The 22067-nt window shown below is 31.8% G+C and overlaps 3 protein-coding genes across 8 annotated transcripts; 1 reads left to right on the plus strand and 2 right to left on the minus strand.

Moving 5' to 3' along the window:
* The first annotated feature begins 870 nt into the window (after nucleotides 1-870).
* Nucleotides 871-2573, plus strand: LOC142525022 (uncharacterized). Its single transcript, XM_075629189.1, has 2 exons — nucleotides 871-1007; nucleotides 1241-2573. The coding sequence occupies exons 1-2, from the start codon at nucleotides 871-873 to the stop codon at nucleotides 2571-2573; spliced, it is 1470 nt and encodes a 489-aa protein (XP_075485304.1).
* Nucleotides 2574-3002: 429 nt separating this feature from the next.
* On the minus strand, nucleotides 3003-7105 carry LOC142524838 (serine/threonine-protein phosphatase 7 long form homolog). Of its 6 annotated transcripts, none has more exons than XM_075628957.1 (7): nucleotides 6783-7104; nucleotides 6545-6593; nucleotides 4657-5415; nucleotides 4433-4563; nucleotides 4273-4360; nucleotides 3756-4187; nucleotides 3003-3669 (listed from the first exon to the last, which is right to left on the minus strand). In XM_075628957.1, the coding sequence occupies exons 3-7, from the start codon at nucleotides 5413-5415 to the stop codon at nucleotides 3610-3612; spliced, it is 1470 nt and encodes a 489-aa protein (XP_075485072.1). In that variant the 5' UTR covers nucleotides 6545-6593; nucleotides 6783-7104; the 3' UTR covers nucleotides 3003-3609. The 6 variants fall into 6 exon arrangements, with proteins under 6 accessions (XP_075485072.1, XP_075485071.1, XP_075485077.1 ...); XM_075628956.1 differs by having other exon boundaries at nucleotides 6729-7104; XM_075628962.1 differs by having other exon boundaries at nucleotides 4657-5171; nucleotides 6783-7103.
* A 4392-nt stretch (nucleotides 7106-11497) lies between these two features.
* On the minus strand, nucleotides 11498-16114 carry LOC142524304 (alpha-soluble NSF attachment protein-like). Its single transcript, XM_075628228.1, has 9 exons — nucleotides 15887-16114; nucleotides 15383-15432; nucleotides 15229-15301; nucleotides 14719-14798; nucleotides 14299-14450; nucleotides 13323-13482; nucleotides 13191-13238; nucleotides 12890-12970; nucleotides 11498-11805 (listed from the first exon to the last, which is right to left on the minus strand). The coding sequence occupies exons 1-9, from the start codon at nucleotides 16029-16031 to the stop codon at nucleotides 11725-11727; spliced, it is 870 nt and encodes a 289-aa protein (XP_075484343.1). The 5' UTR covers nucleotides 16032-16114; the 3' UTR covers nucleotides 11498-11724.
* Between the last annotated feature and the right edge of the window lie 5953 nt (nucleotides 16115-22067).

Raw genomic sequence — 22067 nt, forward strand, 5'->3', positions numbered from 1 at the left:
TTTCTTCCCACTATATATGTATAACTTACATGACTAATAATTCATTCGTCCCACTATATATGTATAACTTACATGAATAATAATTCATTCGTATTGACATTGATGAAGATGCATTCGGCGACGATGTGGTAGTGTATTTTATAGCTGAATGTTGGTTATATATAAATGTATTTTTTCTTCAACATTTTGTTTCAATTTTATTTACATGTACTAATTTATCTCTTTATTTAAAATAAATTTTGGTATTCTGTAAAAAAATCCGAACAAGTTAGATGAAGCATTTTTTTCTCCTATGATCTATAAGTGAAGCTTTTATAGATGCTTATTATTTTCTACATGATTTTCTTATTGTTGATATTGTATTATTTATATGTAGTGTGTAATATTGTTTAAAAAAAATGAGTGCAATGGTTAATTTATTAAAAAAACTTTTTTTTTTCTCTAAAATCCATCACTTTAAATATAATGAAAATTTTGACTAAATGAGAAATAATTTTGTGATTTTTATTAAATTTCAGGTATGTGATTTTTATTAAAAAACTTGATTTTACAAATACTAATTTATCTCTTTGTTTAAACTTAATTTTGCAAAGTTAGACGAAGTATTTTTGTTTTCTATACTCTGTAAGTGAAATTTTATAGATGATTATTAATTCTACATGATTATCTTATTGTTGATATTGTATTATTTATATGTTGTGTGTGATATTATTTAATAAAATGACGACAATGTTTAATTTATTAAAATGAACTTTTTTTTTCTCTAAAATCAATCACTTTACGATCATGGTTAATTTATTCAGAATTTCATAGTTTTATAACATATGTTGTGTTGTGATTAATTATAATTATATTCACATAACACAGAAAATGGACACTATATCAGTGGCGTTGCATGTCAATGGTTATGTAGTTGCACAACAAGGAACCGTGGAATACAGCAAGCCTGCTGTGAAGATGATGATGGTACCACGTTCCATAACTTATTCTGATTTGATGAAGAGATTGTAGAAAAAGTTAAATATTAACAGCAAGGAATTTATGCTGAAGTTGACAACCAAATATGCCTACATGGAGATGACGCATAGAATAGAGTTTCAACTTTGTATCGAAGATGACGATAATTTACATTTTATGACATCTCAGATTGACCTGCGGTGTTTACATTTGTATATTGAGTCTGAGTCGGTACAAAATAATGTTTGTTCCAATGACATCTCAGATTTTTATGACATCTCAGATTGACCTGCGGTGTTTACATTTATGGAACATGGGAAAGTTCTGTTCGACGACTACCGAGATATATGGGCGCCCTCGTGAAGCACAATCCAGGCTCTATCGTTGAGTGGAACCATATTGATACGTATAACCCAACAGTGAAGATTTTGAACTATGTGTTTTGGGCATTCAGACCGTGCATAGATGGGTTTGAACATTGTCGTACGGTTATTAGCATTGACGGAACCCACTTATATACCAAGTACAAGCACAAAATGTTGATAGCAGTGGGATTGGATGCAAACAATCAGGTGTTGCCATTGGCTTTTTCGATTGTTGATGAAGAGACGTACGACTCATGGAAATGGTTTCTTGATAATCTAAGCAAACATGTCATTCGTGGGGCTAGAGGTATATGTCTTATCTCTGATAGGCATTGGGCTATTGTAAGCGCCGTGGATGATGTACCAGATTTCAAACCTCCTCGTGGAGTACATCGTTTTTGTTTGCGCCATGTATGCTCAAACTTCAACAATCAGTTTAAGAATGTTCATTTGAAAGATCTTTGTTGGCGAGCGGGCACTCAACATCAGATACGTAAGTTTGATGCCACAATGGATGCAATTAAAAACCTTAACCCGAATGCGTATCGATATTTGTGTGGGATTTCACGTGAGAAGTGGATGATGGCCCATGATGGTGGATGGCGTCGTGGTGTGATGACGACAAATATGTCCGAGTGTTTGAATGGTGTGTTGAAGGGTGCAAGACGTCTTCCTATTTCAGCAATTGTGCAGTTAATAATTGGACGTTGTGTAAAATATTTCTTCGATCGTAAGGAAAGAATTACCTATATGGTGGCAAACAACCAACCGTGGCCTGATTTTGCATTCCACAAATACGAGAAATGGTCAATCAAATCAAGCAATCACAGTGTTAGTAGATACGAAATCAGTGACAAATTTGCATCCGTAGTAACACGAGGACGACTAGGACATAATGAACATGTACAAGTTGTGAACTTGAGTACTCGTGATTGCTCTTGCGGAAAATGGACAATTTTCGGAATACCTTGCTCTCATGCCATATGTACAGCAAAGTGGTACGGTTTAGACCCGATGGAATTAATGCAGCCGTGGTTTAGTATGCACCGATATGTTAAAACATATGAAGGAAGATTTATCCCAATACCAGATGAAGGATATTGGGATGACGCTGAATTTGAATTAAACCATAACCAATGTCGACGTGAAAAACGAAGAGCTGGTAGACATAGAACATCAAGGATACATAATGAGATGGATCGACCAACAGCAAGAGAGAGACATGCTTATGCACGTGGTGGTACATCATAACAATGGAGTTTCATGTGTTGTTTATCATAATAATATTAAGATTTGTGTTGCAAGTGAAGTGTGGTTACGTGTATTACGAATGTGTAATATCAACAGTTTTTAAATAATTGTAGTTGTTGTTTTGGCTGTAATTGATGTTTGATTTTTTACTTTGACTATTGATATTTTATTCTGTCAATAAATTTATATCATGTTATATGATTTATATAAGTATAAAAATATGAAATAAAAATATGATATAAATTTATATCATGTTATATGCACCGATATATCATATTATTTTCAAATAAAAATATCATAACACATCCAAAATACAAATACCAAAATAAAACAACAAACTACAATTGACGAGAATATGAAATCGACATGCATAGAGGATATACTAATACTAGTAATAATAGAAATGGCTAGTGCCACAACCATGTGGTATACGCACTCGTAGACTTCTTCGCAAGTTCAACTGTTCTGCTTCTATATCCGTATTATGTTCTGTCTCCGTATTGTGTTCTCTGTTTAAACCATATGGATCATTAGCAGATGATGTGGCAGAAAATCCATGGAATGGAATCGGTGAAGTCAAATAGTTTGGACGCACTTCATGATTAAACGAGCGCACTTCATCATCAAACTGTCGATGGTCAGAATTTAGTAGATCAGTGAATGATACACTGTTAGCAACGTACGGAGTGTGAAAACCGTATTGCATTGATGGGCGATAGTCAACATTAGACACTTTTGATGGTCTATGTGACGTTCCAGACATGTCATGACCACGTGATGACCCACGCATGCAATGTCCATGTGAAGTGGCAGTGACATCGAATCCATGTGGTCTACGATGTTGCTGTGAACCAGATGAGCTACTAGAACCCGATTCACGTCGTCGATGACGGCTACATTCCTCACGATTTTGAAACGAGTTTCTACGTGGTATATCATGTTGCACTTCTTCTTCATTAGATACCCTATTCAGTGCATCACGAAGACGTGAACCAATTCTCCAATCATCTTGAATGGCTTCCTCAAGTGCCTCCCTCTATTGTTCATGTACGCTAAGCCCTCTGAATCGATTTGTGAGTGTGGTTGCTTCCTCGTCCTATGTAGCACAAATCATATCAATTAAGAAAACATTAGAAAATAAGTACAAATAATTTACTTTGATAAATTTGCATTAACACTAACCACAATGGCTCGGAAATATGCTTGTCCACTGGAGTAACCAATTCCTTCGCTATTTGGAGAAATGAATCGTATAGTGATGTTGTCGTACCATTTCTTATATTGATAGTCCACCATCATGTGTCCAGAGACGAGCATATCCTCCACGATATGTGTTTCCTTATTTTTCCATATCTCAATCGGACCACTATGAAATTCTTTCCAATCAAAATTACGATGTCCTACTCGGGACAAGTTGTGTAGATCATCCCCATCAGTTGCGGGTTCGGGAATTCGTTGTGGCATTCCAAATTGACGCAACACCCGATTTGGACGATACATTTCCACAATATCAAAACAAATTAGAGGGCATACACATCGCCATATTTCCCCTTGATGTCCTGTGATGAATGCTTGCACATCGAGCGCTTCGAAATTGTAAACAGTCCAATTAAACTGCAATTAATAAAAAAATGTAAAATCAATATGAGTGTTAATTGAATGTTAGTATTAATATTGATGAATATTGATTGATAAACACCTGACCATCTTCCATAAGATCAAGTATCTCACGTATAATACGTACTGAGTGGGTAGATGTATGAGTATGACTAAAATGACGAGCCCACCTAAACAAACAAACAAAAGTAATTTCAAATATTTTTGTAACTCAAATGCTAAATTGATTTGCAAAAATTTACCTTGCACCATAAGGAGCAATTGGAAGAATTGTATCATAGTCGTTATCATTTACATCGGGGGCTGCAGGAACAATATGGCAAAAACCATGTACATCAGGACTAAGCGATGCCATCCTGCTCCATGCCCAAACCTGCATTAAAGAAAGCACCATTAACAAAGGCCTACAAATTATTTTTGGCTTACAAAAATTGTGAAATTATTATAGACAAAATAATAAAGCTACCTGTAAGATCAACAAAGGCCCACAAATTATTTTCCTCCCTATAATTGATGATTTACATAACTCGCGATACAAGAAGGATAATATAGCGCTTCCCCAACTATACCTACTCACCCGTGGAATATTAAGAAGTAGCTGCAAATACATAAGACTCACAACACCACCACGAGAATCAGGGAACATGCATCCTCCAATTACCATCAGGGCAATACATCGAGTATATTGCACCACCTCCAAGTCTGAACTGTCGTTGTCAATCTGATTTTCTCTGCAGTGTGCGTCTAAAACAGATATCGATAAGCGTCCTCCAGTCACTAAAGATGCAGTGGGTGCAAAACCTAGTAACTCGACACATTTTTGACGCCATTCTTCAGCCGTGTGACTCATGTCGGTTTCCGTTACAGGTTGACCCTTAATATTCAAACCCCATATTATTTCAACATCCTGGAGTGTGACGGTGGCCTCACCAACACGTAGGTGGAATGTATGAGTCTCACGTCTCCACCTCTCAACTAAAGCTGTAATTAGATGATTGTCAATAGGTCGAAAGCCACATCGGAGAACACCATATAACCCCATCTCATTCAAGAGGGTCAGAACACGATTGTGAATTAAGTCAGAACTATAAAGTTTCGAAATTCTGTTATCCGATCGTCTGACTTCTAAAATGGTATCGATATTATCGCTTGATATTGTTCTTGAGATATGAGTCTCCTGCAAGTGAAGAACACTAGGGTCGACCGGTTTGATATATGCCCCCATCTTGTAAAAAATAACAAGAATAATTTATTATTAATTAGAAATAATAATATTCCTTCAAAAAATAGAAATAATAATACAAAATTATAATTATATTTTTAAAATTACAATATTTTTTTAAGTCCAAAAAGCTAATAAAACATTATTTTGTTATATTTTTACAATTAATATATTTTTTAAGTGTACAAAAATTAATAAATTTATTTTAGGAAAGTTCAGTATATTTATGTTATGAGAAAAATGCTATAATATTTTTTTATATATATTTACATAAAAATATTTGAAATTATATCATTTATGATATAAAAAAATGAGTATACTATTTAATTTTTTAAATATATAAACAATATTTTTAATATTATTAATGAAAAGTTTACTATTAAAAAATTTTCACGTATATATGTATATCAAATTAGTATTTATTTCGTATAATCAATTTATTTTTTTCAAACTTATCATTAAAAGCTTTGTAATTATAAAACATTTCTCTCAATCAATTTTGATAGAATTTTTTTTAAAAAAGATTATAAATAATTATTTGATCTTAGAAAATTTTTTTATTATAAATACTAATATCTTTTTGACTATTTATACAATTTATATTTATTATGTTTAGAAAGGATATATAATAATGAATAGATATTTAGTTAGAAAAATCATATACTGATAAATATTCATATACTGATAAATATATGACAAAAAAAAATTAAATTATAATTCAAATGTCGGTTAAAATTTGCTACAAGATTTTTATTTTATAATATTTATAAACATTTTTATACTTAAAATTTAATTAATATCACAAAATTATTTTTAATTTGCTCAAAATTTTCATTCTACTGAAAACTAATTGAATAAAAAAAGTTTTTAAAATATCAGATTGTATCTAAATTATATTTAATATCCTAATTCTCCAAACTAGTTAATATTCAACAATTAAATTTTGATTACTATAATTTTTCAAGGCATTCGTATCCGGTTTAACATTAATATTTGTCACCATTAAAAAATTTTAACATCTTAAATTGTATTATTTACAAAGTATGAATGATATAACACTAAACATAACAAAGTCATGATAAATTTAATTAAAAATATTAACAATTGTTGTTTAATAAAAAAAATCACTTACTTTGTTGACGAGGAACTCCAAATTATTGATTTTTCAAAAAAATTTATACCTGCAAAAGAAAAAAAATTTAAGCTTCTTGTTAGTTCATCATAAACACAAAGTAAAGAATAAAAAAAATTGGTGTTGAAGAGGAAAAATAGATTGAAATAAGAAAAAAAAAGATAGAAAAGAAGAAAAAACTTACATGCACCTTAGAAGAAGAACATGAGGGAAAGGAATGATAAAAGCAAGCAATTACATGTTCGAGCATCACTGATATTGCAAGTTGAATTCAGTATAGATTCACGGGTGTTCAATTTGGCCATCACGGGTGTTCAATTTGGCTTTATCAGATACATTTGTCATACAAAATGACAAAAAAAAAAAATCAACACTAATCAATTGTAAGAAGTTATCGGAAAAAAAAAATAAAAAGAGGAGTCGGGGTCTCAAACCCCGACTCCTCGAAAAACACAATTAGCAGTCGGGGTCTCAGAACCCGACTCCTCAATGAAGCGGGGTTACAAACCCCACCTTATCATATTTTTTTAAAATTTTAAAATCTGGTATATTTTTGAATTTTTTTTTTAATTTATAATATTTATTTAAAAAGTCCGCAAAACTGCCCTAGTACATATTTCTCTGTTCAAATGAATCAATCCCGATAATGTTGCTATAAAAAGGTTGTTTCATGTAAATTTCTTCTAATAATCTGTCAATTTTATTTTTATTTTTTTGGCTTCGCTCTCTAATAATCTGTCAATTTTATTTTTTATTTTTTTGGCAATTTGGTCATTTTTCTACGGAAAGTAGTATAGACGTTCATTACATGCATGACGTCAATCACTATTGACGTGTTTGATGTAACGTCAATACTTTACCACAGAACAAGCTAAAATTACAAAAACAAAAGAGTAAATTTGCAAAAAATAATTAAAATATATTACAAAAATACAGTTCTGACATCATATATGTTAGACATTGTATGAATGTAATAATTTTCTATAATTTTTATAACAAAAAAAAAATCGAAGACACAAACATAGTTAGTAAATATAATAAAAAATATGTTTCATAATTACGAACTAATAAATATCAAAATTGATTTGTTATGATAAAAAAATTATATCAAGATGATAATTTTAAAATAAAAATAAAATACAAAATTCAAGAATGAGACTTGGTTTTGGCACCTATCCTCCAATTCAAAAGGTTACCTTTTTCTAATTAATTTATTGTTTTTCAAGGAGTTAAAAAGGGCATGTTAAACTCTACCCTGTCGATTTAACGAGGGGTTAAAACTATATAATAATTAATAAAGCTCAAATAAAAAAAATATCGAATAATAAAAATCGGAAAACAATTCAATGAAAATAAATGAAAAAGAAAACTATTTAAAAATATTGGTTTCACATATATACATATTTATTTATCATGTAAATAAAATGTAAGTAGATTCAAATAATGTATATTCTATAATATTAATTACGGCTAGACGATTACTCAAAGGACAAATTAACGATGGGTCGAATTTAATAATATTATTATCCAAAATAATAATTAATAAATAATTAAAAAATAGATATGTGAAATGTATCCCATTATCCATACCACGACCTAAAAGCTTTCTGTCCATCAAGACAAGGTTTGAGTGCACAAAGTTATGGTCCAACGTCTAAGCTGGACAACAACTCGTTTGTTTTTATTACAAGGAAATTTCGATGCAATTTCGTTTAAAGTAGATTCTTCGAGAGCCAATAAACAAAGGAAAAGCATGTTGACAGATGTATTTTAATGTTATATAAGTTATTTCAATTTTGAAATGTTGAAAACACAACTGAATGATTTTGTTGGGTCAAGCGTGCGTGATCGATAGTAGTATTAAGATGAGTGACGTCTTGAAAAGTTCTCGTGTATTAGATCTAGTTGGTTAGTGGACCGTACATGAGTAACGTCGTCAGATCTTAACGGGTAACATTGTCTCTGCTGGGGAAAAGATCGATAGTAGGAAAAGAGTAAGATTGATATCTAAGAGATATGAGACACATCAGCAGATAAACATACACCTCTCCGGATTCATGGGCCTATTAGCACTCAAATAGGTGCACTCTGTGTTGCTATGAATATAAAGAAAAAAAATTGCATCTTAACTGACAGTTTTAACTTTTGATTTAATGGTAAGCGTTTGATCATATCATATTTATTTGGCTATTAATTTCTTATTCACTTGAAATGTATTTTAAACACATAAATTAATATTAAAATGAGAAACTTCGGATGTTAATTTCTTACTCACTTGACATGGATTTTAAGAAAATAAATATACCACAAACATCTACTCACGACATGTATTATGTTCTTCTAATTTGTTTCGGGAGTCGACTCGCGAGTCTCATTCGAATTATTTTCCAAATGTAAAGGTTACTAAATACAATTTTTTTCAAAAGTTATTAATACTACAATTTATGTTACTCAAGCATCCAAATAATGTATAATTTTTTTTTTGAAGTGTATATAGTGTAAAATGGAGCACAAATAACATGACTCGTTTATGATAGATATATGAGAAACTATGACACTAGTGATAGATATATATGATAAAAATCAGTAATAAACTCGGTTTGTTATCTCGCATCGATTAAATTAAGTCATTGAGAGTTGTATATATGAAATTTGATAATACACTCCCTTGACATAACTTTTGAGGTTGAGTTAGACTCACCGTTATGTGTTTGACAGCTCTATGAGTCACCTGATAATCTCTTATAAATTTCATACTCCATTTGTTCATTCTTGAGCGTGAGAGGGAGTGTTAGATATCTCAAATCAGCCGGATTAAGTCATTGAGAGTGGCATGTATAAACTTACATCCTTCCCTTGAACTAGCTTTTGAGATTAAGTTATGTCTAAGTCTCAATCTTAACAATCTCAATTTTAAATTAATCTTCCATTTATTATTGATACATCTAATGAAGAATATACATAACACCACAATTAATGAGTTTTACCCATAAATATAAAAAATTCATCCATATAGATAAATCAACAGAAAGAAAGTAAGGGCAATAGGTATAACTTAAACCGAAGCATACACCTGGTATCATAAGTTTCTTCAACTTTAACAAGTGCAATTTTGCGTTATATTATTTTAACATTTTTTTTAGAATATATTATTTCAACTTTTAGAAACTCTATTTTGATGATCTCTCCAAAGCTAAAATTCATAGCGGATGTTTAATATTTTTAGAGGATGCTGTAAATAATGAAAGATGTTATATATATATAAAAAACTTTTTGACAACTTATAAGTTATTGGGAAAAAAATGGTCCACTAACTCTGATTTCGAGCTTTGGTTTATTAAGTTTTAAAATTTTGGTTTTAATACACCAAATTTCATTGTTTGGCTATCTTGATCCAATTGTTAATGTAAAATTAGACAAGTCAGACGTGGGAAAAAATATCGAATTTTCGGCATACCGACATTACCGTACCGAAAAAATGCCGAATTTACCGAATTTTTGGTATACCAAAGATTTCGGTACGGTACGGTAACAATACCGGATTTTTCGGTACGATAACGGTATACAATTTGAAAATTTAGATATATACCGGAATATCGAAATACCGAAAAATATATACAAAAATTTAAAATATATAATATTTTAAAACAATAAATTTATAAAAATTTTAAAATGTAAGGTTTTTTTCGGTATAAAATGATATATACTGATACCGTACCGAAATCTTAGTATACCGTACAATTTCGATATTATCGATATGCTAGTTATATGTACCGTAATTTTCGGTACAGTATACGGTATATGATTTTCGGTACGGTATGATACAGTATATCACCCCTAGTTATGTCAGTATTTTATGACGTCACATCAGTATTTTTCACTGTCACAGTAATATTATGGTGAAATCACAAAAAATAAAAATCAAAGGTAATACACTAAATCAAACTTTGAAAAATTAGTGGGATGAAAATCCAAAATAAGAAAAGTTAGTTTATTAAAAAAGTTTGTGGCCACTGAAAAATGGATCAACTCATTTATTAAAATAAGATCTTATTTTAACGTTTTCAAACTAAAGATATCCCCACAAATTTTATTTATCTCGATATGATATCACGAAATTCAATGAAACCAAAATATGTCCAAAATATTTATTCTCGCGATTTTTCATAGTATCAAGTCTGTTCTTGATAGTCTAATTTTAATTTGGTTATCTGGCGTCTATATATTTTTATGTTAATTTTAATTGAAATAAGTGAAATATTTTTTTTCATGTATACTTAAATGAATATTTTTCAAATATATAAATATCAATGTTTTGAAAAGTGTAAAAAACCACGAGTAAGAGCGAAACACGAAGAATACATTTGATATGAGCAAAAGCGTGAAAAAGCGATCAACCTTGGTTCGACCACATTAAATGCGAAAAAAGAGCAAGAAAGTGATGCAAATTTTTTAGTTAATTTTAATTTTTTAATAAAAGTTAAATTATAAATTTCAAATAAATAAATTTTGAAAATATACAATTTTTAAACAAAAATCCCTAAAGCACCTAAACAAAACCTACCCAAACCTTTTGTGTATGTTTTTTTTAACCTGTCCAAGTAAGGAATCATGACATATGTACAGGAAATAGATTTCATTATCACAGTGTTTTTTCATGTTAAATCTCGCCCAAAATAAACTCAAGTTTATAGAGCATATCTCTTGTGAGATGAGACAGATCAACTCTACCGATATTCATAATAAAAATAATACTCTTAGTATAAAAAATAATATTTTTTCATACATGACCAAATAAAAGATTCGACCTACGAAATTGATCAATGAGACCGTCTCACAGGAGTTTTTGTGTAAACTTATATAGCTTAAAGTTTGACGGTATATTTCGGTATTTGTCGCGCTTTTATAAAACCTTGATAAATATACCAAATTATTTTTTAAAGAAAGTAGCAATTCAGCTAAACAATAGAACATAAATTGAAACAATGTGAAGTCTCACAAACCACCATATATAGTGTCAAATCACACAAGTCTAGGAGACAATCAAGAGCGTTCTGCGCAATTAAGAAGTCATCAAGTCGTACAATACTCGAAGCAATTCAAGAGTAATGAAGGCATAATAATACACAGCAAAGAAAACAATGTCGAAAGAAGAAGCCGTCCGAGCGAATTAAGACCCTTTAGGTAAGGTCATCTTCCTCTAGCTCTTTGGCCTTCAATGCTTCCTTCACTCGGAGGAGAAGCGTTGTTTTCCATGCATCCTATATGAACAAAGTATGTCAAAGCTGTAGTTTTAAGTAAATTCTCCATTGGATGATAAAAGTTGAAATGTAATACAGATCCATAAATTTGAAAATGACTGGTTTACAAACAATGCAATAAAATATCAAGCCAAGTGGTAGACAAGTTTAAAGAGACAAAGTTATAGAGATTGACCAGTGAGTTCACCATAATCATACTACGTGAAACGGATTTTTGGTATGCATTTCAATGCTTGAGAATTCATACTTTAGGTTCTACAACAAAGTGATAAATGAAGGGAAGAACCTCACCGACCTGCACCTCCAACATTACAAATGATGCTTCAGCAGAGTAATATTTTTAATGATAATAATATTTATCATTTCCTCGTATTCCATAAAAAAAATTATGGTTCAGCACACATCCCAAAGAATACAAGCTTTTCAAACAAATGTTCTGGAGCTTTTTTTTCGAGAGCACAAATTTCAATTCCTGAAATGTATTTCCTTCACATGGCATTAAGTTGACACTGAATGCTTATTTCAAAATATTGGTTATCAAAAATACCAGATCAATATGCACATTTACATCCTGGATATTTTTACCAGAAATATCTTCTCAATTTCTTAAAGCATGAAACTATCCCGAGCCCAAATCCATGAGCTCGAAATTTTTATGCAAGCGGTATCTAATTTTTTTTCTTTCATACCTTTTTTTGCCTACCTTCATCACAAAACACAGTGGCGTCTAAAGGCCAGACGACTATCAAATAAAACCAAAGGTTAATTTCTTGTTTAACAAACAACTTACACATTCTTACTAAAATAATATCACATATTGACACATGAAACCTAATGCATAGTCTGTTAAAATTAAACATAATGTAAGGGATGATAAAAAAAAAATCTAATTCAATGTACACAACTGGCTCGAAGTTTAAAAAATGACTGATTTACAAACAATGCCTTAAAATATAAAGTCATGCCTCATGGAGAAATAATTTGAATCAGATTATCGACAAAGGTAGGCTTGTTGCAGAAGTTCAATTCACTATATAAGACTCCAAATCAAGTTTAAAAAATAACCAACAGACAATTCACTCACCAAACGAGTCATGCTGTCAAATTCCTTAATAGCACCAGTGAACTTCTCAGCATCTTCTTCATCAAGCGCAGCCGCTAAATCCTGTGATCATGTATAGCAATCATAATTACATGAACTTCTCATTAAAAAAACAGATAGATGCTGAAAAACAAAGCATAAATTATATGCTAGTAGCAATAACAAAAACAGAAGAAACATAATGATTTCCAAAGTTTTTTAACACGAGAAAAATCCATTTAACAGAAGGATTGGATATAGCCATCAAGATATGGAGAAGAGAGTATAAAATAAAATGACATACTGCCAGCAATCTGTACTCGCGTGTTCCAGAAAATGTTGGATCCAAATCCTAAAAATAAAGAAAACAGATTAACATCATCAGCACATATTATATAACAGAGAGTTGGGTTTGTGTACCTGGAAATAAATATACCTGGTATCGCTCTAATGCATTGTTGATTGCAACAACATCACCCTTGCAGAGCTGGCAAATGCCAGCATTAAGAAGGTGCCCTTTAACTCCATACTTCAACAAATTATTATTCAATGATTGCCGTCCTATGTCTTCATAAATCTCAATAGCCTTTTGATATCTGAGCAAAATGTTACCAATTATCATTTTGTCTACTTCCACCTGAACAAACTTTCAGACTGAAAGAGCATGATCAAATGGTGCCTGGGGTGGGGTTCCTTTTCATCTTGCATGTCCAACAGTCGTCAATAATTTACGCAAAACAAGGTTCATTAAATGGAGTGGAAAACAGCAGACACACAACCAGAAATGCACTGATTAAGGATGAAAATAGCAACATATTTTGTCCATCTCCATGTAATAACGATTATCGATAGAATACCAAACAGAGCTGTATTAAATTATGCCTCGATCGAAACAGTTTGCTTTAGCACCAGTAAGTATTACAGAAAAGAAATATTTGCGATGTCATTATGATGAGAATATGGAGATGACAACGATGAGATTGAGAAATAGTAAAATGGGTCTGTTAAATAAGAAGAGTGTCAATTGCGGAAATGCAAAATTTGGTTAACTCCTTATTTTGATAGAAGCCAAGGATGGATATCCATTAAAGTTGCATTAATATGGTATACAAAGAGAAATATAATTGACAATCTGAATCAGCAGGTACACACATTTATAGCTCAAGGATACTATATAAATGCATGCATGCAAAGGATAATATTAAAAACTTTATGAAAGCCATTCATGGAAAATCATATTCAATCAAAAAGGAAAATGTACAGAATTATCAATGACCCAAAATAGTGAATTTTTATGAAGCCCAAATAAGAAGAAAAAAGCATAACTGAAGCCAGTGGTTCTAATATATATGTATCAAAGCACCCCCATTCGAGTAACAAGAGAATATACAGAGAGTGCAAGCAAACTCAACTGTTCCAGTCGCGCAGAAAATTCCGCAGTTTTTTGCCTGCACTGATTTGCAGCTGTGGACACCTCTTCACTTTGGAAGAGATCAGCGGCTCTCTCATAGTAAACAATAGCTTGTTCCAAGTTCTCTTCTTGCTCATACAACTCGGCTATTTCCTGGAGAAGTGAAGAAGTATCAATCCAAGTTTTTCGATCACTTCGATCTTAGTTTGACCATATTTGATAAATGTGATATTGTGACGGTTGATATTTCATAATAGTCAATGCGATAGTTGAGATATGTTGCGCGAAGCAGAAAAATCATTTTCTAATGATAAAGAACAGAACTTGATGATGAGAGAGGAATTTATGTCCATTATCACAAAAAAATGTAATAAAAGAAACAACTTTGGATATCACTAGATTGCTGGTACAGTATGTTTACCTTGTAATATCTGGCCGACATGTTAAGCCTCCCAATATCCAGAAATAAATTAACAGATTGCTGCAGGCATGATATTGACTCTGAAAAGTGTCCGAGATGAATTAGTGACAGAATATAAATGACTCTTATGACATCGAGAGAAATTAACGAGAAAAAAGAAGCAGGGTCAACAACAGAGCAATTTATGAACATAAATGACCAGGTTCACAATTGTAAGTCAATTATTCTCCATTAACAAATGTACAACAGGTTCTTCGTGTCGAAAATAAAATGGCACCAAGTGGAGGAAGACAAACAAGAAAGAAACTAACAAGTAAAGGTGCATATCTGCAGCAATGGCTTTAGGTTTGTTTCTTTACACCAAAACCTAAATTTATCATAACGAGTATCCACACTTTCAAAACTTCAGAAAAGACATTTATATGCCAATATATAAATAACTACAAAGCACAAAACGAATTCACATGTCGATGACTAAATCTGCCAACATAAAAGGAAAAATAAGCAAACCTTTTATATTAGTCTTTTTGTAGCAATGAGCGGCATCAGCATATGCATTAGCAGCCTCATGCTTGCTATCCAACTACAAGCATAACAAACACAAGTATGAGATTTTAACTTTTAAGTAGTCAAAGGGGGCCTTCCAGCCACACACAAAGCTCACCTTCAAGTAGCAATTAGCCAACTTTACATACACAGCACCAGCCTGATCCCCTGATTAAAAAAACATGTTCCAACATTAGCAACACGGACCACCCAAAACTAAAGGTAATGGAAATATTTTGAAGAGGAGCTGGTACTCATACATTTCCTATCTTCACAAGAAGAGTTCTCCTAAATTTATTCAATACCTGAAGTTAATAAATTCAACTCCACCTAATGATGCTCATTACCCAAAAAAACTAAATGAAACAATCGGGTATTCATCCGTCACCAATTTAGAAATCAACTAGAATAAAAACAGACAAAACAGGAAAATCCTAAAAGTTAGACGCAAATCCAGTTCATAACCAAGAGACGGTCAATATTTTATCAACATTCGCGATATCACAATCAATTAAGAGCAGAAATAGGACAAAATAAGATCGGGCCCGATGCAACAAGCACAATCGGCCGATCGGATAATACAGGAAAATGAATTAGAATCATAAATTTCTAAAAACTTTACATGATTTCCCGAGCTTGTAGGCATTAGCGGCTTTATCGAATAAATCCGCGGCGTCTTCGTGTTTCGAGCTGAAAATGCCCCAGCCGCCGAGCTTCTTCTCGGCTTTCTTCTCAAATTCCTCGGCTCTAGCAATTTGATCCCCCATAGTCTTCACCCTTTTGTGTTCCTCACGCAAACGATGCTTTAGGTTTTGAATGAAAATTGGGGTGGAAATGAATGAAAATTGGGCTGCCCATAGCTAATCAAGTTCATTTGATTTTTTTTTTTCTTTTTAAAAAAATATAAAAATAAATTTGGGATAATTATATTTTTAGTATCTAGGACTTTGATCTTTGTTATTATTTATTTGTACTTAAAAAATAATGGACATATAAATTTAAGAAATTTCTAGTGTCAATCTTGAATTATCGTCAAAACAAATAAAAAAAATTTTTAGTGGCTGAAAAAGAAGAAATGGCTGAAGAAGAAATGGCTTAATTTTGATCTCTACCCGTATTAACATCTTGAATAGAGACCGAAAAGTCAGTATCAACCATATCTACAGGTAACAAAACATGGCAGCTGATTATTTGGCTTCGGAAGTACTAAAGTACCAGCGAAGATACACAACTATTCGAATCCCTCCAGCAGGCATAGATGAAATCATTGAAAAAAACAAAATGAGAATAAACTGTTTGAGAAGAATCATAGTATGATAAATGTTCAATGGCGGGTGACCCCTCCCTTGTAACAAAAAATAAATAAAAATTTTGTAAATACATTTTAAATACTTTCGTAATTTGTCTTTCAGATAATATATAATTTTACTTTCTTCTAGTAAAACCGCACAAAATTTTATTTGTAACGACATATGAACATGAGATATTGCACTTATATATACCAATGGGTAAGGCTTGTTGTGATTTTTTAAATCATAATTCCTATCAATTAATAATATTAGATTGTTTAATTAATTTTAGACCAACCCAATAATATAAAGATTAAAATAAATTTATAAATTGTGATTTTTTTTTTTTTACTTTGAAAAAAAGGATTTTGAAAACTGTTTCTGTTATTCAAGAATTTGTAGGTACAAGTAATTATTTATTCATTCATGTGCAAGAAGATTATTAGTTTTCAGTAGCTAGTTTCCTGATAGGCAAACATATGTATCAAAATGGATGAAACTTAAATATTAATTAAGACAAAAACTTATGTGATACGGTCTCACGGGTTGTATTTTGTGAGACAGATATCTTATTTGAGTCATCCATTAAAAAATATTACTTTTTATGCTAAGCGTATTATTTTTTATTGTGAATATCGTAGGGTTGACCCGTCTCATAGATAAAGATTCGTGAGATCGTCTCACAAGAGACATACTCATTAATTAATGCCCAGATTGCCTAGCAACATGCACAGTTTGAGTGGACGGAGAAAACTAGCTAAATATCGAACAACTCGATCACTGGAATCTGGAAAAATTGTTGATCGATAACCCATATTTAGAGAAAAGAATAAGGCATGAGGCCACCTTGATATCGAACCGAGTAAAGAGGAGATGGATAATTAACTTGTTGAACACCCTCCTAGCTACAATCTTTTGATAGCCACTATCATGGAACGATTATCGGATCCGTGATGTGATACCTCTTGTTCCACATAATAAAAATTAAATATTTAAAATGGGTTTATAATGGGCTACAATAGACTTCTATAGTAAGTTGAGTTAATCAATTTCATAAAGTGAGAACGAATAAGAAATAGTTACTATAGGAGCTCACTGTGCAGTGACGCAGGCGCGGGCCTGGGCTCGGGGTGTGACAGAATGATATCAGAGACGGTCACATCAAGGAACACCGGGAAATAAGCGCTATGTGGGGCAAAGTGCTACATGCATGAGAGCCACCTCTTGAACATGCGGGACAAAGTGTTACATTACGGGAGCCATCTCTTGAACTTGTAGGAGTGTCACCTCTATATTCTCAGCGATGGTGGATCAAGGGGTCAGGCCACGACCAGGACGTCGCGTTCTGAAGGAGAGGTGAATGTGATACCTCTTGTCCTACATGGTAAAAATTGAAGACTTAAAATGAATTTATAACGGGCTACAATAGACTTGTATAACAACTTGGGTTAATCATTTTCGAAGAGCGAGAAAGATACACAGTAGTTGCTATAGAGGCTCATTATGCAGTCACGCATGCACAGGCTCGGGCTCGGGACGTGACACATGAACTCAATCTGGTAGGCATGTTTAATTTGATCCTCCTCGGAAGCAGTGATGGATTAAAATCAACCAACCTTCTACACTAACGATAATTTAAAACACTTTATTTTGAAAAATTATACGTAAAATCCTTTACAAATGATGTAGACGCGACTAAATTTTTAAAACATATGGTTGTGAAAGAGATTTAATTTAATACAAAAGGGTTTCCTGCTATAACCACTCGAAATTGATTGTATTATAATAAGAAAGTCATACTTGATGATAATAGATTTTTTGCTAGCTCAACAATCGTGAATTCCATTTCTTTTAGTTTGATAGATCCACCTCATTCACACATTTTCATCGTGTGATAAGACAATGATGATCCTAAATTTTAATTTGAAATCTGAAAGAATTTTTTTTCTTACATTTGAAATCATTGTGATAAGACAATGATTGATCCGTCTCACAAATAAAGATCCGTGAGATCCTCTCATGAAAGACATATTCTTAATATAAATAGTAAATAGCTCTACCATGATTCGGTACCCATATTTAATAATATTTATATTAATTTCTAGCATAATCTCATGACCCCTAAAACAACAAAACAAATAAATCATTAAAACACAAAGTAAAAATAAAATAAGTTTTATTAAAAATTTAAAAACAATTTAATCAATTTAATAAAAATAATAAATTACTTTAAAGTATATTGATTTACATGCAAATTTACTATACATGAACAATATTTAATATGCTAAAACACATTATATTGTACTAGTTTCTCTTATATACATAGTCCTCATTGCAATTTTAACTAGTCATTCGAGAATATAGAGTTTGTCTCCAATTTGTAACGATTTTGACCATGAATTGTTTATATTTTTTGGAACAAAATATTTCTTCGAATTAAAAAAATTAAGGCATGGATCAAATATAATTTAGTCAAGTAATTTAGATTTATAAAACTAAAATTGTTACGTTTAAAATTCGAGAGTAGATTTATAGTTTCGATTCCGATTTAATTTGACTGCTGGAACCAAACGGTAATCAGATTGTATATATTTAATATGAATTTAAAGCTAGTTTACCAAAACAGAAGAAAATTATGCCCCTTTTTTAGAAGCTTTTGAAAAGTCACTGGTTTGAAATGGTACCAGCTTTGCGATAGGGTTCACATACGCATGTAATATAATATATGCACAATAAAATAATTTAATAAAAAGTTGAAGTTTTTTTTTAAATTTTATAAATAACTGATGCTATTAATAATTAGGAAAAATAAAATTTTTGGTTCGGTAACTTCCTAAATTTTGAGTTTTTGGGTAATTAAGTTTTCAAATTTTGATTTTGATACATTAACTTTTTATTTCAGCTATATATTTTGATCTAATTGCTGATGCGACACGAGAAAATACTTGATTCTAATTTAGAATTTCAACACGCACAAATAATATTATATACATATGTGTGCATGAGTCATGAAGAACTAAAAGCTTCTAATCTGAATGGAACTATATATCTTTAATTTAATTAAAAAAAATTGTTAAGTATGACATGTTCAAAGTTCTTTCCCTAGAACTCTTTTGACTTCAACCAATGTTTTTCGTAAAGTTTCAAATAAATTTTGGATGTACTCGTACAACTATGTCCCGACTAAATTACATCAATTTAAGATCTCAAAAACAAAAAAAAAAAAGTTTTACATGTACTAAAATTCTTGAATACGAGGTTAAAAACTTACTTGTTTTCATTTATCCGATAATTTACCCTCATATACTGTCTTATACATAATCTTCTTGGCCACGTTGTTAATGTTAGCTTTCTTCTTGTCCTCTGTTGTCGACATCGTTCTTGGATTTTCAACCATCTAAGGAGTTCGGTTTAATTTGAAATGGTAGCAGCAGACAGTAGTCTTGAACAAATGTCATCAACATGCCCAGACATCCATCGAGATATCCTGTTAGATAAAATTGCTAAAAACAGTAGCGAAGAAACGAACTTGTAGAGATAAAGCAATAATCGAAACAAGTGTGATGTTTACAGTATGAATATTGTGTAAAAGAAAACAAAACCAAACCGAGGCCTGTAGCATGTACAGTTTCCTTAAAACAGATTCGTCCCCTCCTGTATGTGCTTCGAGGATCGTCTTGGACGTCTGTTTCCCAGGATACAACGGAACAACCAGCAGTGACTTAGCACGAGACACTACTACGACGAACTGAAAACGTACATTTACTTTATCACCGAGATTTAACGGATGCCAAATGAAAAGCTAACAATATGAAATGCAAGAGAATACTTGAAAGAGAAAAGATTATCATCATGTTCTTGAAATGAGGAAATGAACCCACTATTTATAAGCCCCAAAATGCACACCAAGAGTCATGGAAGATTAATTAACTCAATTAATCTTCCCATTAACTCAAGAATATGAAGAACCAAAGGTCTTCAAGTAACTCAAGAATGTGGAAAGTCAAAATACACTCCACAATAATGAGCCACAACCAACTCGAGAATGTGGAGAGCCAAAAGACACTCCCACATTCATGAGTCATAACTTTCATTCAAACTCTAAATTTTATTAAAATTTCCAACATATCCTATAAGGAACTAAACAACCAACTAAACAACTTAACAGTCATCAATTATTTGCTATTACTTAAACTCAAGATAATTTTAACATATTCATTTTTATATCACTACAACAAAAATGACTTGTCGCAGTGCGCAAATGGGCTTTCCGCAGCGCGCATTACACAGTTAAAAGCTGTTGAAAGTCATAGGTATTGACAGCGGACAATGCTTGCTGCGAATAATGGTATTGACAGCGTGCACCGCACGTCGAGGATACAAGAGTCGATGGCGTGCACCGCACGTCGTGTATAGAAGAATCGACAGCACGCCCTACACATCATGGATACGAGAATCGACAGCACGCGTCGTACGCTGCGAATAATGGTATCTACAGCTCGCATTATACGTCATGGATACAAGCATCGACAGCGTGCACCGCACGTCGTGGATCCAAAAATCGACAGCGCGCACCGCACGTCGTGGATAAGAAAATCAACGGCGTATGTTTGCACGTCGTTAAAAGAAAATTTGTACAAAAAATTCAATTTCATTCACAGAAACGAGAAATCAAGTTTTTATAATAAATTTAGTGCAAATTTAAGTATAATCCACACACAAAATTAATAAAAATCATTCTTTTTAATCATATATACCAAAACAGAAAGTCTCAAGATACAAAATCTGTCACAAAATAGCTAGAACATAGGAAAATCTCACCTCTGATTTTATTCATTTGACCTATATTACCTAATCATTATAAAAAGTTAAAGAGACTTAGTATGTAGAACTTTTACGTGGTCATCTTTCAAAAGATGATTATTCGCCATGCAAAGAAGTCCAAAAGTACGGTGATTAAAAAGAAAAAGAAAAAAGAAAAAGGTTCGGTAACCTACCTCGCCAATAACTGAAGAATTATTTTTACATGTATAATTCAAATTTATTTTCCGACAAATACTCTCAAAAAAAATTCTGAATTGGTTTTATAAATTGATCTACATAGACTTTTTGTTCTCGGATTCATGATCGATCATAAGTTGATCTTACTTATAATCTGATTTTCGTCAAAAGTGTTGATACTGAATCGGATATTACTGACATGATAAATGAATGTGCAGTATAATTCGCCGTGCGCTTCACATGGAAAATCTTAGAGATTTTGTGATATGTCATTTTGCATCTATTAACCTCAATCCAACACTATGTGTAGATGAAATCTAGATAGAATGATATTTTATTTTAGAAAATATGGTTGTTTACTACTTTTCCTTCCCTGGAAAAATTAATTTAGCGTCTCTTGATCTCATCGCAATGGATTAATTTCTTTTTTCAAATATATTTTCAGGTTTGGTATTCTCAAAAATATTAATCAGATGTTTGTGATCCATGTGGTTAAATACTTACTAAAATTTC

This window comes from Primulina tabacum, chromosome 14, assembly GCF_025594145.1.
Source record: "Primulina tabacum isolate GXHZ01 chromosome 14, ASM2559414v2, whole genome shotgun sequence".
Classification (NCBI taxonomy): Eukaryota; Viridiplantae; Streptophyta; class Magnoliopsida; order Lamiales; family Gesneriaceae; genus Primulina; species Primulina tabacum.

Bases quoted from the DNA above. Each gene is read 5' to 3' on its own strand.
- LOC142525022 (XM_075629189.1), top strand. From the start codon at position 871: ATGGACACTATATCAGTGGCGTTGCATGTCAATGGTTATGTAGTTGCA. The intron at 1,008-1,240 runs GTAGAAAAAGTT...ATGACATCTCAG, and splicing joins TCTGATTTGATGAAGAGATT to ATTGACCTGCGGTGTTTACA.
- LOC142524838 (XM_075628957.1), bottom strand. From the start codon at position 5,415: ATGGGGGCATATATCAAACCGGTCGACCCTAGTGTTCTTCACTTGCAG. The intron at 4,188-4,272 runs GTGTTTATCAAT...TATTAATTGCAG, and splicing joins ATCTTATGGAAGATGGTCAG to TTTAATTGGACTGTTTACAA. The intron at 3,670-3,755 runs GTTAGTGTTAAT...TGTGCTACATAG, and splicing joins CATATTTCCGAGCCATTGTG to GACGAGGAAGCAACCACACT.
- LOC142524304 (XM_075628228.1), bottom strand. From the start codon at position 16,031: ATGGGGGATCAAATTGCTAGAGCCGAGGAATTTGAGAAGAAAGCCGAG. The intron at 14,799-15,228 runs GTTTGCTTATTT...GACACTTTTCAG, and splicing joins CAAAAAGACTAATATAAAAG to AGTCAATATCATGCCTGCAG. The intron at 13,483-14,298 runs GTTGAGTTTGCT...CATTTTGCTCAG, and splicing joins TTTTCTGCGCGACTGGAACA to ATATCAAAAGGCTATTGAGA.